Source organism: Psittacula echo (assembly GCF_963264785.1).
Source record: "Psittacula echo genome assembly, chromosome: 6".
In the NCBI taxonomy this organism is placed as follows: domain Eukaryota; kingdom Metazoa; phylum Chordata; class Aves; order Psittaciformes; family Psittacidae; genus Psittacula; species Psittacula echo.
The window spans coordinates 26,594,714-26,611,647 of NC_137743.1; the positions used below are offsets into that span (position 1 = coordinate 26,594,714).

General features: G+C 40.8%; 1 protein-coding gene across 1 annotated transcript in view; it reads right to left on the minus strand.

Moving 5' to 3' along the window:
- The window catches only part of CNTNAP5 (contactin associated protein family member 5), a gene marked incomplete at its 5' end in the record, with an annotated part of 321,557 nt that overhangs the window by 151,820 nt on the left and 152,803 nt on the right, over nt 1-16,934 (minus strand). Inside the window, 4 exons of the mRNA XM_080622097.1 lie at nt 143-286; nt 4,848-5,032; nt 6,584-6,787; nt 15,571-15,718. Of these exons, the coding sequence (XP_080478223.1) occupies nt 143-286; nt 4,848-5,032; nt 6,584-6,787; nt 15,571-15,718 (681 nt within the window). The remainder of the gene's footprint in view (nt 1-142; nt 287-4,847; nt 5,033-6,583; nt 6,788-15,570; nt 15,719-16,934) is intronic.

Consider the following 16,934-nt stretch of genomic DNA (forward strand, 5'->3'; position numbering starts at 1 on the left):
AGTCCTGGCTGGTGTTAGCCTCAGCAATATAATTTTAATAAGCTAATTATGCCCATAGCTAACTAAATCTGAACTCCACTCATTCAGTGCACCCAGCAGCACCATGGAAGTGAAAAAGCAAGCATACATTATTGTCTCTTACCACAGTATAGATCTGAGGTTTGCGCCTTTTTGCTAGGTCAATTATATTGACTCCATTGTAATAAAGGTTCTCAATGCATCCATGGAAATTTTTCCTCTGAAAGGTTCCTGGTTTTCCTGGGACAGGAATCCCTCCGAAACTGAGCTTTTGGAAGGAATAAGAACAGTATTTAGTTATCATCCTAAATGCAAGAGGGCAGAGTCCCACTCCACACAACCAGCTGGAATATTATCTGAGAACCAACTCACATTAACAGCATCATCTTGGAGCACAAAGCAGGACCTGGCTGCCCAACAGGGGAATTACAAGCCACACAGCATTACAGCTGTTGGAGAAATGCTGCTGCCACAGCTCACTAATTTGGAAACGTTAAAGAGCCTTGACACACCACTTCACCAACCTAGTACCCCCAGCCCTTCCTTCCCCAAATCACAGGGTTATGTTCAAATGGTTTCCAGCCCATAGACCCCACTGGCCTGAAAGTTGTCACCCAGCATGCAGACCACGGTGACCAGGAACTGCTGAGCAATGGGTGAATAAACTCTTTCTGCCCACAGAGCACTGGATTTGCCTTGAGCTGGAGTCACCCCTTTCCATAAAGCATGTATCTGAACAGTTCTGGTTTCAGCCAGTTGAGGGTAGTTATCACACACACAAACTACCCCATTTGCACCTTGCAATGGTTTTCCCTAAATTTCCTTGTGGTTTGGTCTTTCCAATATATGCATGTGGTACATGGGACTGAGCAGTGTAATGGAAAAGTTTTGCAGGTTTCACATTTAAAAAAACCTGCTGTGCTGTTGTACAAGTACTGAAAGATGTTAGCATTGTGCAGATTATAGCCCATCATTAATTAATAATGGAAGCCCTGGGAAAACAAAAAGCGCAAGAAAAAAAAAAGCTCCCAAAATCATTGGAGCATAATTATTTTAGATGACAGATTTCTCATAAGCTCCACTGGCCTTTTTGGCAAAGTCTTATTGGTGGTACCGCTGAGTTTTTATTCATTTTGCCATCGCAGCCATCAGCATAGTGAGTGATACAGTACAAGTCGGGATCCTGCAGCCACCACCCTTCACAGTGCTTCCAGCACATCAGGAGCTGTGCTGCAAGCCTGCAGCATTCACTGCTGCAAAGGCATGTGCTGCTGTGCAGCACTGGTTACGCGGTGATTATTGCTGAAACCTGGTCAGCCTTATTCCTCTGTCATGACTCCTAATGACTCACTTCAGCTCATTATTACAAAAATAAAGGGCAATTCGGAATTTTTTATCTTCCACTCCAACTAACATGCTGGGATACATAACCAAATGAAACCTCCCTGAATAACCTTGAAAGCACTTCTTTGAAAATAAGTCCTTAATGAACTTGCATCTCAGTTGTACTAATTGATCACTTCAGAGAAATAAGAGTGAACAGACTCCTACTTTACATCACTTTCAGTTTTGTTATTGGCAATGTTTTCTTCAAGTAAAAATCATTAGTTCTTCCTTAACACACTGGACTTTCCTTCTTTCATGTTCTGTTCTTTCAGTCTCATGCTTAGGGACTCTGTACTGAGTTTCAAAACCAAAAGAAAAATCAATATCAATTATGCCACTGCATTATTAAGAAAGCAGTTTCCTCTGTGATTAGTAATAATTTTAATTACCAAACTAATAGTTTTATTACTCATCAAGGCCTTTAATCCCTAAAATGTGCCAAGATAAACTTTCAGTAGACTATACTGCTGTAACGTTCAATTGAAAGACTGCCTCGGTGCAAACCGAAAGAAAACACGTTGTGTGAAAAATTAAGCACTAGGGGCCAAGACTGAGTGCCACAGAGGTCAGCAGTGATACTGATTTATACCAGCTGAAGATCTTCTCTACCATGTTCACTGTTTCGGAATATCTGGAAGAATTTTCTGCAAATTACACTGGAGCTAGAGTTTTCCCTAATTGGCATCAATCTTGTATCTGGAAGCAAGGAACTGTATTACTTTGAAATTAGGAAAACTGATGACTCAAAGATGGCTTTTCTCAACTCCAACTTAAAAGCAGTTACAGATTTAGCCCTTACTAGTTCAGTCTGAAGCTGTTCCAGAATCTCACTGCTCAGATGTGCTCTCCTTACTAAATGTGCTCATGATCTGGTAGAGCAGTGCCAGGGGACAGATATCACTCTCTCCACCCTGCTTTGTGAAATGCAAAGAAGAGAATTTCAGCTGGAACATGGGAAGAGCAGAAAGCAGGCACCTGCCACTGCTGAGCTGTCTGCTTTTGTCCCTTGGGCATGCTTGGAATTGATCCTTTCCAGAGAAATGAATCCAAAGTGCAGAGGGGAAATTTGTGGTCTCTTAAGCAATGAACCATGCCAACTCAACACATTCAGACAGGGTGATGGCTCTGACAGTGCAAGCATGACCCTGTGCCTTGTGGGCTAGCAAGACTCAGTAGACAAGCGCATGGGGATAAAAATGAACATGGATAACGTGCATGCAGGTGTGCACTGGCGAAGGGGGACAGATGAGGAGCTGCCTTGCATATAGATATGATTATATAAAAGTTTTTTAACGTGTTTTTTTACTGTCTATCAGCCATGAGCACTGGAATATGCTGAAGTGATACAAAATGCACTCTGACACACCTTGGCCTCATCACAAGGGAGAATATAAGCCTCAGGTTTTAAGGGCAGGCAGGCTGTTTCTCTGCTTCATTCTCCCTTAGCTGAGACACTCTGGCTCCCCAGACCAGGATGATCTGCATTACAACCGTAGATGTGAAGGGACCTGAATCAGAGCTGGTTGTCTTGACAGTCATGTTCAGGGTCTTCCTAATGGGAAGACAGTGGTCTTTACCTGCTTATCTCTATGTGGAGAGGGGTAATCCAAGCAAGTGGTGGCTGGACAGAAGCACAACTCTGTGCTTCTCTCTGTGCTTTGCCCGGCAGAATCTTGGAGCAGATTCTCCTGCAAGGCATGCTAAGGCACATGAAAAACAAGGAGGTGCTTGGTGACAGACAGCATGGCTTCACTAAGGGGAAATCCTGCCTGACCAATCTGGTGGCCTTCTATGAGAGGGCTACAGAACTGATGGACAGGGGCAGAGCAGTTGACGTCATCTACCTGGACTTGTGCAAAGCCTTTGACACTGTCCCACACAACATCCATGTCTCTAAATTGGAGAAACATCAATTTGATGGGTGGACCACTCGGTGGATAAAGAACTGGCTGGATGGCCGCACGCAAAGAGTTGTGGTCAATGGCTCGATGTCCGGCTGGAGACCAGTAACGAGTGATGTCCCTCAGGGATCGGTGCTGGGAATGGTCTTGTTCAACATCTTTGTCAGTGACATGGACAGTGGGACTGACCGCGCCCTCAGCAAGTTTGCCGATGACACCAAACTGTGTGGTTCGGTTGATACACTGGAGGGAAGAGATGCCATCCAGAGGGACCTCAACACACTTGTGAGGTGGGCTGATGCCAGCCTCATGAAGTTTAACCATGCCAAGTGCAAGGTCCTACATCTGAGTCGGAGCAATCCCAGGCACAGCTACAGGTTGGGCAGAGAAGTGATTCAGAGCAGCCCTGCAGAGAAGGACTTGGGGGTGTTGGTTGATGAAAAAATGAACATGAGCCAGCAGTGTATGCTCGCAGCCCAGAAAGCCAACTGTATCCTGGGCTGCATCAAAAGGAGCATGACCAGCAGGTCAAAGGAGGTGATCCTGCCCCTCTAGTCTGCTCTCAGGAGACCTCACTTGGAGTATTGTGTGCAGTTCTGGTGTCCTCAACATCAAAAGGACATGGAACTGTTGGAACAAGTCCAGAGGAGGGCCACGAGGATGATCAGGGGACTGGAGCACCTCCCGTATGAAGATAGGCTGAGAAAATTGGGGCTGTTCAGCCTGGAGAAGAGAAGGCTGCGTGGAGACCTCATAGCAGCCTTGCAGTATCTGAAGGGGGGCTATAGGGATGCTGGGGATGGACTATTCATTAGGGACTGCAGTGACAGGAAAAGGGGTAACGGGTTCAAACTTAAACAGGGGAAGTTTAGATTGGATATAAGGAAGAAATTCTTTACTGTGAGGGTGGTGAGGCACTGGAATGGGCTGCCCAGGGAGGTTGTGAATGCTCCATCCTTGGCAGTGTTCAGGGCCAGGTTGGACAAAGCCTTGGGTGGCATGGTTTAGTGTGGGATGTCCCTGCCAATGGCAGGGGGTTTGGAACTAGATGATCTTAAGGTCCTTTCCAACCCTAACTATTCTATGATTCTATTCTATGATTCTATGATAACTCAGAGCTGGTGTTACTATGGTCATGTCAATCGGATGCAGGGATGGTACAGAATGATCTCATTGAAATCATACTGGAGATGGTAACAGCACCTGTCCCTACAGATAAGTGCAGTTGCTCCTAAAAGATTTAACTAGAACTCAGGCTATATCTTTTAGTTTAGCTCAAGCTCTGCCATAATTTGAAGTGTAAGCATAATCTAATGTGTATTTGTCCAGATACTGGCCATTTTCTGAGACTATCATACGGAATTGTACTGACATAGTCTTATGTTTGTTAACTATGAAAGCAGCTGTCTTGGAATGAACTACTAAACAAAGAAAAGATCTTTGCTGAAATAGACAGCTCATAGGGTGGTTATTTTTCTTCACATTCATTTTACACCAATTCAGCCTCTTCTCTCAGGTTATAACCTAAAGGGCTTTACACACCTCATAATCAATATCCAAGTGATCTGAATCCCCCTTTGTTCGGAAATGCTGAGTGTACTTATCCACTGTGAAGTTTACTTGCTTGTTGAAGCGCTCTATGAGAACCGAGTGCCAGTGCTGGTCATCCAGGAGGCTGCCCAGGGTGACGGATGTGTGACTGTTACTGAAGTGCAGGTTGGAGTCCCCTGAAGGGGCAGAAACAGGGAGAAGACACCAGAGTTATCAACAAGCCCTTAACTGAAGCATGGGGACTCAAGGGGAGTACAGAACAGTGCTTCTAGATGCAAATGGAAGCTCTACCCATCAGAAACACACCCTTGTCAAAACTTGCTTTAGATTCTTTGAGCCTCTTATTCATATGCATATGTATACACACATGAACACATGCACTTTTTTTTTTCCCTGAAATACTTGTGATGAACTAAGAGGTTTTCCTGATGCTGCTCCCCACATTGCAGTATGTAGGGGATGGCTGCTCTGCCTGTGCCCTTGATTCTATTATTCATTTGAGGCCCAATTTGTATTTCAACAGCAACCTTCAGACTGCACAAATATCTCCTGTCTGTTCACTCACATTAACAGACCACTCCTGACACTTCTGTTTCAACTATGTGATTTCTGTATTTTCACAAGAAAAATGGACCTGTCCATTTTCAAAGAAAAAAAGCCACAAGTCAGTGAAGCAACATGAATACAAGTGCTTTGTTTAGCTCAAATAGATTTTTAAACTTGGCCTAAATCTCCAGGAATTTAGATCAAGAGTCATAAAAATATTTAGGCTCTAACCCTGGTAATTTCAAGTACTCTTCTGTTTTCCAGCTGGCTACATGTCTGAACACTTCCAAGCCTCTCCTTGAAAGGGAGTATGTGTCCTTTTTAAAATACCAGCAGAATGGAGATAACATATGCTCCAAAACCGTTTGACAAGTTGTGCATTCACAACAGCATCTCTTCGGAAGAAGTAGCATAACGTATTTAACTATACTATACCCTTATCCTAGTATGAAACATTTGTAAGAGGAAGACAAATCAATGGAGACATTAAGAGGCTCGGGATGTAGCTACTTGATTCAAGTAACATCTGAATACCAAATCAGAAAAATGCTGCATTACCATTTCTACACTTGAACGAACTAAAGGAACAAAGAAAGAAAATACTAGTTGGAGACTAAACAGTTAATGAGCTTATGAAAAATGAAATCTAAAGCTGTGGAAAATTGTTACTGACATGTAAAACAAACATAATTACGCAAGAGGGGGGAAAATGCAGAAAAAATATCTGTGAATTCTGTTTTAGTACCTCTAGTTTGCTCCCACTAGTTTATGATTTCTTTTAATTCCCCAAATCATAAACAGTGGACTGAGATACTGCACTGTTGCCTGCTTTATCTGCTCTAGGCAAACTTCTTAATGTGTCCTGGAATTGCTAGTCTGAGATCTGTCCCTACTAATACAGTACATTTCTAGATGCTACATCTCACACTTTTATTAAAAACAGCCTTGACAGTCTAAGCACCATATCCTGCATGACATCAGCCAAGTCTATTTTCTTTTGCTTCCCCTACCACCTTCTCTGATAAGTATTTAAGCTGTGAGCTGTCTGAAGCACATAGCATGTTTTGTTGATCTCAGCTGGAGTTTCTAGATACTGCCTAATATAAATAATGGATTTATAAAAGCAACCAAGATAATCCTTGTTACAGCAAATGTGAACCAATAATCCTAATGACCCTTACCCAGGTTGATGTGCAAGGACAGCTTCCCTCTCTGCAGTTCCAAGGTGATGTAGTCTCCACGCTGTCCTTCTCCATGGAATAAGACACCATCCCCCTGCATGCTCTTGAACTTCAAAGAGACCACATCTTTGAATGTGCTCATAAGCTTCTGATTGAACCTGTAGAGGAGTGAACTTCTGCCATCGAAGTCTGCAATATCTGACTCTGGGAGAAAGAAGATGGCAAAATGAGAAGTTGAGCATCAGGAGAGGGACTGTATTTTTTCAGGATTTTTTCAAATATCACTTGAAGTCAAGTTTTCTCAGAAGCATATATCCACAGGACTTATTTGCCAGCTTAGTCAATACTTGGATGTATGTGGCACCTGGGCAACCATATTTCACCCATTTCTATATGGGGAATGGGAACACTAGGATAAAACCAGAACTTCTCTGCACTCGTCTTCCTCTCTCTCATGCATGACTGCTTTCTCACTCAACTTTTTAGGACAGAACAGGTGCCTTCCACCATATTCAGATCTCAGAACACCCCTTATCACATTTACTGTTTGTCTCAAACACACCCAGTATGTTATTCATTACTTTGAACACTTCAGTTCTCACCCCACTTTTGTAGCTTCACAAGCATCCATTGAGCTGTTTCTGTGTGCCTGCCATGCCTGCATCCATATCTGCATCTAAACAAGCATCATCTTGGCCTCTGAGAGTTGGCTGGTTATTTGAGATGGGCATATATCAAGCATTTTTCTGCATGCATATTGACTAAGCTAGCAGAAATAGCCAAATATCAATTCAAAAAGCTTTTGATGGGATTTCATGGGAACTGGGCATCTAAACTGATTATATACCTTTGAAAATCCTATTAGAAACATATTTTCCTCTATAGGCAGCCTCTAAAACCTAATCACTGTGATACAAAACAAGCTTTTAATTCTTCAGTTGCAATTAATATTTCCTTTGGCAGCAGCAGCTTGCAGTACTCCTTGCTTTATAAAATAGCATTTTAAGCAAAAAAATTTTTAATAAACTTTTTTTTTTTTAGTATTTATACACACATATATAACCAGAACATTTGAACTAATACATTGTATTCAAACATGTGACTGACATAAGTAAATTCAATTCCAATTTTATCCAAATGCAATTTGGCACTCGTAAATAATAAGTCTTTCAATTGGTATTTCCTGTTGTGAAGAAAAATATTAAAATTCAAGAACACTAGACGATGAAGAGTCTAAACAAGGGTTTATTAAGCTACATAACTACTTTGATCATCCCTAAAGACCAAAGATTTCATAGTAACCAAGAAGAAAGAGCACAGACTACCTTTGTTTGCAAACCACATTTTAATGATCATCTACAGCTATCAGCTTTCCACTTTCTTTTATAAACTGAAATGCTCGCATGCAAAACAATCAAGATCTCCAGGCCAGCAACTACACTGTGATTAAAGTTGGTGATTTAAGTCACCTAAGCTCCCTTAAGAGTTCTTTTACCCTTTCAAGTATTGATGGTAGTTTCATTTGCTCCTCTTTAAAACCACAAATAATAGGGGTCGGGGTTTTCCCTATTTTTTTTTTTTTTTTTTAAACTGGACCAAGATTTAAAGAGGTTTGTAATTAAAACTATTATAAGCTCAAGAATAAAAGACCTGTGAATGATTTATTACCATGCAAACTAACATCGATAACTTCTGCATGTCAGCATGACAGTTTGTACAGAAGTTTGACAGCAGACTTATAAACTTGTAGGGAGCTCAAGATTTAAATCTGAAATTAAATTCTATCACTCCAAAACTGATTACATTCCAAATCAGAAGGTAACTAATTATTTTTTATAAGAATAAAACTACAAAGAAATTCAACCCTGGGAAAAAATCCCTCCAGAATAAACTAAGACCAACTTCTTATCTGTGATGCCAGAATTATAACATGCTGTTTAGCATCATATGTGGAACATTTGCTAGCTTAGGAAGCATTATGAATACAAAAGTATTCACTTCATCTGCTTTTACTGTTCTTTTTTACTTCTGAATTAGGTGTTCAGAAACAGCTCCTTCAGAATTGCCAATTTCTTTCTATTGACACCTTGACTGCCAGTTTCTATAAAGTGAATTAAATTCATAGTTTCGTTCTTATGAACTTCCCCTAGCTACATTAAACACTTCAATTTGTTTAAAGTAAATTGCAAGTGTTATCATACAAATGGTTTCATTTTAACACAGGCAAGAATTAGGAAATAGCTTATAAAGAAATTAGTCTTTGATTTCCAGTACATTTTCCAGTTAAAGTTGATTTTCCTCTTAGTTCTCAAAAACAAAGATAATGTAAGAGAGCAGTGACTCAATGTTGCCTTAATAGCAGCCCTTTCTTCTTTTCCTTCTTAAAATCCAAGCATTCAACCAGTATAAATTCACACTTCAGTCCTTGTTCTCCACTAAGTCACAGCGTAACACACAATTCTTGAAGAGTTCTACCACTGACATTTACAGAGTATAACACAAAGGAAAACCTGTTTTTGAAAGGTTCTGCTCCACTAATTATCAGTTGAGAGTACACTGGCCAATAAACAGCCCTGAAAGAAACAGGAATATGTCAAGTAAATGCTAACACTGGCAGCCAAAAATCATTACTGGCAGTTTGCATAACAACAAATCATTATCTTCCTGTTAGAAATTGAAAGATACAGCACAATTCTAACACAGTCACTCCAGAAAACTGGCTTATTTATTTAGTCCATTCATGTCCATAATCCACTTGCAGTGAGAACACAAGAATCAGAAGTGTTGTAAGTTTCAGCAACCCTGTAGGAATAAAAAACTAAAACACAACATGTGGTTTCATTCTGCACTGCCCTCTGATTTACTTACACTCCTTGAAGACAGACTTCACTCATTCTGGGTGCTTTTCTACACTGTCCTTAACAAGAAGTCTACAAAACTCATCAAAAGTGATATTAGGCAAAAGACAGTTCTTTCATGCTATTCTCCACTGACCAACAAGTCAAACAGATGTCTCTTTTGTACATACGTACGTAACCATTTAGGCTGGAAAAGACCTTATTAAGATCATTGAGTCCAACCATTAACCCAGAACCACAAGTTCACCACCAACATCTACAACCTCCAGGGATGAGGACTTCCCTGAGCAGCCCATTTCAATGCTTGACAACTCTTTGCTTGGTACTTGAGATAAGAGACCAACCCCCACCTCGCTACAGCTTCCTTTCAGGTAGTTGTAGAGAGCAAGAAGGTCTCCCTTGAGCCTCCTTTTCCCCAGATTAAACAGCCCCAGTTCTCTTGGCCACTCTTCCTAAGACTTGTGCTCTAGACCCTTCACCAGCTTCATTGCCTTTCTCCAGCACCTCAGAGTCTTTCTTGTAGGGAAACTGAATATAGTGATTGAGGTGCAACCTCACCAGTGCCAAGTACAGGGGGCAGGAGCACATATGTACTCTTGTAAACAGGTAAAGGAGTTCTCAGAAATAATTCATCAAGCTTTTCTGAAATTCAGTAGAGGTTCTGGCCCCAGGGGTGGTGGTTATGTCATTCCATTTGAATTTCCTTTCCTAACAAAGACAAAAACTTCAAAGTCACTTGGGGGTGAGTAGAAACAGAGGCAGTTAGTTGAAGGTGGACTACCAGGTAAATTCATAATTTCTATTAAAAAAAAAAGGGAGCAAGTAACCACACAGCTGAACCTGTGGGACCAGCTATACCGACAAGCCAGGCTGAGAGCAATGTGAAAGCATGCAGTTCACTTGTTCGGCAATCTACTCCTGGCAGCAGAAACGATATGCATTTATATTTACATAGACAATCCTCCTAGTGATTTTGGAAACAGTAAGCATATACTTGGCAAAGCTATCCTAAAATACAAAAATATCTTCTATGAACAGTTGCAATTTGAGACAGAACTTTTGGTCTTGCACTTGCATCAACAAATAGAAGTTTTAACTCCCTACAGGAGGAAGGAAGATTTTTCCTGGTCTAAACAGATCTTTCCTGTCTAGTCATGTGTAGGGATTGGTGCATGGATGGGAAGCTGCTAGGAGGGACAGGAACCAGCTGACTCTGGGGAGGTGCTTGGGCGACAGATATAAGGATTGTAACTGCGAAATAAATCGTTGTTGACCCGCATTCCGTGAATGCTCTATGTCTCAGCCCTAGTTCGGAGGGAACTAGTGCTTCCATCCCTCACCACACGAGTAGCGAGAAACTACAGTCAGGCCTTAATAGCTTGACTGAGTCTAAAGCAATCTTTCTTCTCCATACCCTTCTCAGATATGCAATCCAAGGTATGTACTGGATGAGCACCTCAGACATGACTGTTCTGCTACGCAGCTTTATCTGTATCACAAATCTATGTCTCTTGGTAAGCAATCATTTGGGTATTTACTATGCAGAGTTGGCTAAAAATACTACCGGTCAACGACCATCAGATGGTAAGTGGTTCTGTGCAATGTGTACTTATCTATTTCATCGGAAGATGAAGGAGAGGATGGAGGAAGGTGGGGGGAAAGAAAAGAAAGGAAAAAAAAAGGAGAAATAAAGGTCTAGTAAAAATATCACTGAATGAAAAAGCACCACATCAGATCATATTCCCTGATGTAATGACCACAAAAGATGAGAAATCAGAGTCCTGAACTGCGAGTGAAGAACTCGGATCTCAAAAGAAGATAGCCTGTCTCACACTCTATCATTGTGTCTCTTGTGGTTTTCCAGCCTGATAACTGCACATACACCTGATTCTGCTGATGCATTTTGGGTTGTTAACCAGTTATAGAATATGATCAGCATCTTCGATGTGGCTATAAATCTTATCCTATAAAAGCAATTGGGTCAGCAGGTTTTTTTCCCTGCACTAAGCTAACAAGACTTTTCCCAAATAGAAAGATATTCCAATTTTCCCCTCACCCCCTCCAGCATCAAAAGCAATTGGTTTGGCATGTGTCTGAAAACATCCCCTATTGCAGCTCTGGTTAATCTGCTACAATCACACTGTTTCTGGAGCCACTGCTGTAAAGGGGCAGTGAGAGCTTACACATACCTCTACACGGAAATTTCCATTTAACTCGTCCTAAATCCTTTTCTGAATAGGGAACATTAATGTATGTTTTCAAATGAAGATAATATCCCTCCTATTTCAGTACCTATTTTCTTAGACGGAGTCTTTACAGGAATTTCAAATAAATGTAATAAATTTTCATTTAAATGCATACTTTCTGTTTCAGAAAGTAAAAAAAAAAAAAAAAAAACAACAAACAACAAAACACCCAACAAAAACCGTGTGTTTAATAGCTGTAAATTTCAGCTGAACTGACAGCCTTGGAGTGCCTTGTCACACAGGAACTTCAATCTGCATGGGATATGCAATCATTCGATCTGTATGGGATAGCGTCAAACACACGTCTGAAACAGCTTTACTGTTACAGTTTTATGCATGGTTTTATGCTCCAAAGAAACAATGTTAATTGGCAGACAAATCAAAGGTAAAAGAAAGAAAAGGGGGCTAAAGGCTATGGGGGGGGGGGGGGAAGAGAAGAAAGCTGTCAGCTTGACAAGAAAGGCTTGACAGAGTTGGGGTGTTGGGGATAAATTCATAGTAGCAAATTACCTCTATGTGAAGCAAAGTAATTTGTGCCATTCAACAGCACAGTGCAAACACGTTAAGTTAGCCACTTTGGCATCCAGTGCACATAGGAGATAATCTCTAATGTGATATTTCAGTACTTTTTGTCACTGTGTCCTGGCAGAGTGTTTGCTGCCCTACAACACCTGATGGCTTCCACATGTCCCCTACTAAAAAGTCATTTTTGCAAGCTGCATTTGCCAGAAGTCAGCACAAGGTTAGTGTTTCTGGGACCTCTCCAGAAGAGTATGCTGCACAGGACAGTCATGCTCTAAAAATGAGAGAACAGAGCCATGCACTAGCACAAGAGTGTCACATTCACCTAACTCTGCCATCAAAAAATGCTTAAGCAATAGTGAAACCACAAACCCCTCCTCCAGCTGTCATCTTCTGCTGTAGTATGCAAGGTTAGAAAGAAGCTGAGGTGAGCAGAGACCATCCAAAGAACCACATGCTATTTTGCACACCTTGATGTATCACAGCAAGGTACTGCTGGGTTTTAACATATGTGCAGTAGCACATGAAATTCAGATGGCCTAAGCTGCCAGTATCCACAGACTTGCTTCAGCCAAACAATGACTGCTGCTACTCACACAAAAAAGATCTCAAGCTTGCCTGTAAATGAAAACTTTACTTCTACAGTTTTCTGCCCCGGGAAGCAATATAAATCAACTCTCTTTTCAGATCAGGTTCTGTGCTTCTGGGGCAACATTTGCCTAAAAGGTGGAATGGACAGCCAGCTGTCCAGCATCATCTGAATTTCAAACTACAATAGGCTAATAGGTAGAAATGACCCAGCAGTCACACGTGTACATCTGTGCAGGATTTGGTTCATATGTGTTCCTCATGCACATGTTCTTTCATACCTCAGGGCTGGATTCGAGGCCAAAATGCTGATGGAAATCCTTTCTTCAGATTCAGTTGACTTAAGGCCAAATACTCTGCGTTTGTTTACCTATAGAAGCCTTTAAGTCATTCCAATGTCTTAAAGAAAATTGTGAATAATGGGGAATAAGGCTCTTACAGTTGAATTTGAATCAGCTGAATGTTTTGGTACAGTAGGTGACTTCCTACTCCCAGACTCACATCCCTTCTTTCTTACACACAAAGACACCTGCATAAAGTGTTAATCTCTTAGAGATTGTGCACATTTGGGACATATGTTTTCTTCTAGCACTGTTTCCTTCCTGGCTTGTCCAACAGCCTGTCTCCAGTGATTTTTTTTTTTTTTCCCTCATTTAATTTGAAACTCTTTTCATATTATTAATATAGTTCTTGTGCCAGAAGTGAAAGTGGTGGATGAGCCTGTATGCTGTTTGACATCCAATCAAAATATAGTTATGCAGCTGTACACCAGCTCAGGATCTGCTGCAGATATTCTGCCAGTATAACAGTAAAGATGACATTTTATAAATGATCAAACATCTTTTGTACGGTGCCCGAGTGCCTGGCTTAGAAGTAGCCAAGACTGTGAAACTATAAAAGCGAAACTTGTAGACAGATATTGCTTGGCATATGCAATTTGCCAGAGAGAAATTTGAATGACACATTTATATAAAAGGAATAAATATTTCAACACTCTGTAAAACTTTTACTACTCCCTTTCTTTCTTTTCTGGTTTGCTTCAATCTCATACCTTAATTCTGCACAACCGTTTTTATTTCCTGTAACTGCAGAGGCACAGGAAAAAGATGAAGACTTAAATAGTATCAGTGCAAGGAAACTCAGCCTACAAGTGACTATGAAATCTTCTTCATGTCACAGAAGATATAACCACAATCTGACATGAAAGTAGTGCCCATGTAGTATTTCACATGGACTAGCACCAAAACACTTTCAGCTACAAAAGTTTTTACCTTCAGTTTGAGTTCTATTCGTTCTACTTCTGTTTGTGCTATACTAGTCACTGCAGAGGTTTGTTTATCATTAATAGAAGAAAACTCTTTGAAAATGGATGAGACAGCCGCTTTGGAATGATGTCAACAAGGGCAGTTGGTTTTGATTTATATGCTTCAGTTTCCATGTCCACTGGTAGGGCTGGAAAAGGTTTCTTTCCTTAGTGACTATCCATGCAGACTAAGCTGTTGCAGGTCTGTACTTAAATGAATGATAGTCCATAGTGCCCAAGCACCGAAGTAGGTGGAGAAGCAGCACTTAAAAAAGCTGAGTAGATCTTTCAGATCTACATACAGATCTCAGGAAGGATCTTCCTGTGAAACCGTGTGAATCAATCCTAAGACCCAAGTGCAGTGATGAGGCTACTAACAGTCCCTCTGTTCAATGGGATTATATGAATCAAAAGTTTTAAGACACTCTGCTCTTTCATTCTGCTAGGGTGAACTTAGGAAGTCTTCCAAAGAGGAGTTTTAATGCTTATTATCTTATGACTCCTTTTCTGCACCCAGCAGGAGCAGATGAGTACCTAAGCTAAATGGCGAGATGTACGAGTACAGCAGTGTCACGTTATGGTGACTTGTGACACATCACATTGAGCTTTTGGTAAAATGCTGTTAATCCCCTGAACTGTCCCCAGCAAAATCTCACCTGTCTCCACCACTGTCTTCAGACAATTTTTACCATTTCGGAAATAAACCCACAGCTACCTCACAAACAAATACCAGCCGCTTGTTTCCTCATTTGTGGACTTGTTTTTGCTTTGTGCTAGGGAGGTCTTTTTTCTTTACATTCACATTCTTCTGTAGGGATAGGTCTTATGTCTGCAGCAGTACACCTAGATAAATATGTGGCTGAAATGCCCCAAGACAACAACATTTATAAGCTGCTCTAAAGCCCATGTGACAAAGGCTGCAGACCATGTCTTAAGAGGATCATCACTACATGTTATGAATAAGAATGCCAAAGGAAATACTCATGCAAAAGCAGTTAAAGCAGCAGATGAGCTCTCTGGAGCTATAAAGTCACGAGCCTCAAATAGGAGTATTAGCTGCACAATCCGCAGCACTTCCCCCAACAACTAGTTAACTTGCCTTAAAACCAAAAATGAACTCTTTAAGGAAAAGGAAGTACCGTTCCTAAATAAAGCCCTGCAGAAGATCTGAAGTAGCTTTGTGCCTTCCAGCAGGGTGGGAGGTTTGTAGCATCTGGCTTCCTTGCACTTTGCAAGAAGCAGCAAATAGCTCTGTGGTGGGTTCAGCTCTGAGAAAGCTTCATCAGGTGAGCTAGATGGCTGAGCACATCCTTGAGCAGAAAGGCAAGAATAACTACTGAAAAAATAAACAATGTCTATGTATTTCACATTACATTCTCACTTGTAAAACTTGTGCTGGACACCCCCTACAGCACTGACAGCATCAACAAAAAGCTCTGAGAAAATGTGGGTTAAGATGTAGTTACTTACTATAGGAGCAACCAAAGACCTCCACTCTCAGTCCTATCCGACCACCAGCATTCCACTTAAGAGGGACGAAGCGCAAGAAGCGGGTTTTCATGGAGTGCAGCAATTTGTGGTGAACCACACTGTCAGCGTTGCTGTTCCCTGTGAAAATCTGAAAGGAAAGGGAGCCTTTGTGAGACATTTAGCACTCAGAAGTGAATGCAGCACTCTGAATGAGTCTCATAAACTACTCAAAATTATATAAATTGATTTTCAAGTTTTATTTTAAATGCCGCATCATTTATGAAGGGAAAGGAGGGAAAAGGCAGCACAAAGAGCACCTCATAAGAGTGAGGAGTATAAAGGGAGTTACAAAAACAGGTTGTAGATGGGGATGTTACAAATGCTATACAATTTCTCCAAACCCAAGATATTCCTGTGCACCACAATACTCCATTGGCTCTTAACATACCCACAGTCCCTTCAATGCAGTGAGCAACAGGGCTCAATTTAGCTATTGGTGCATTCGAGGTATAGAAAAAGATGGTCAAAAGGCACTGAGGTTGGCCAGATCCTATGAAGATGAACAGGAAAGCATACACCTAGATAGGCCACAGAAAACTCAAGCAAGACAGGAAGAGATGAAAGCCTGAGTCAGTACACAGGAGAGTCAACATCTTGACTGTGTTTGCACTCAGGAGATTTAAAGCTTGCAAACAATAATAATTTAATATTTTTCTTGCTTATTTGATTAATTGTCTGCAACTTGCAAGCCAAAATTAATAGCCCTACTCAGAATTATCACTTAACAAGAGGAAACTCTCTTATGGATGAAGAATGACAGGAGGATTTCAAACAGAAACTTTAAGACAATCATCCAAGCTCTGATCCTGCCTGAAGCTTTTTCAATTCATCTTTATACCTTTACCCTGTAATATCAGTCTAGAAATCCCATTCACTTGCAATCTTCAGAACATTTGAGTAACTCAGCTAGGATTTAAATTTGAAGCTAACAGTTTTGCAAAACATGAAAACCAAGACAGAACTCACAAAAAATAGTGTCACAGAATGGCCGCACTTTTAAAAGTAGTCCTTCACTTTATAAGTGTAAAATTTTATCACAATAACTTGATATATCACAAAAAATTTTATCACAATAACTTAAATGCTTCTGCAGGTTAAAAGCTGGCATCATTCAACTATGCAATATAACTGCAAGCACAGATTAGAATAACCCCAGTAAGGCAGATCTACAATTCATTCCTGATGGTCAAAGGATGAGTTAGAGAGATTTGGGGTTTCATCTCCACTCTGAAGAAAAAAGAACTAATTAGCCACTGTTTAATTTTTTACTCAAATTCAAGCATTCCATCTTTATCTACATGTTG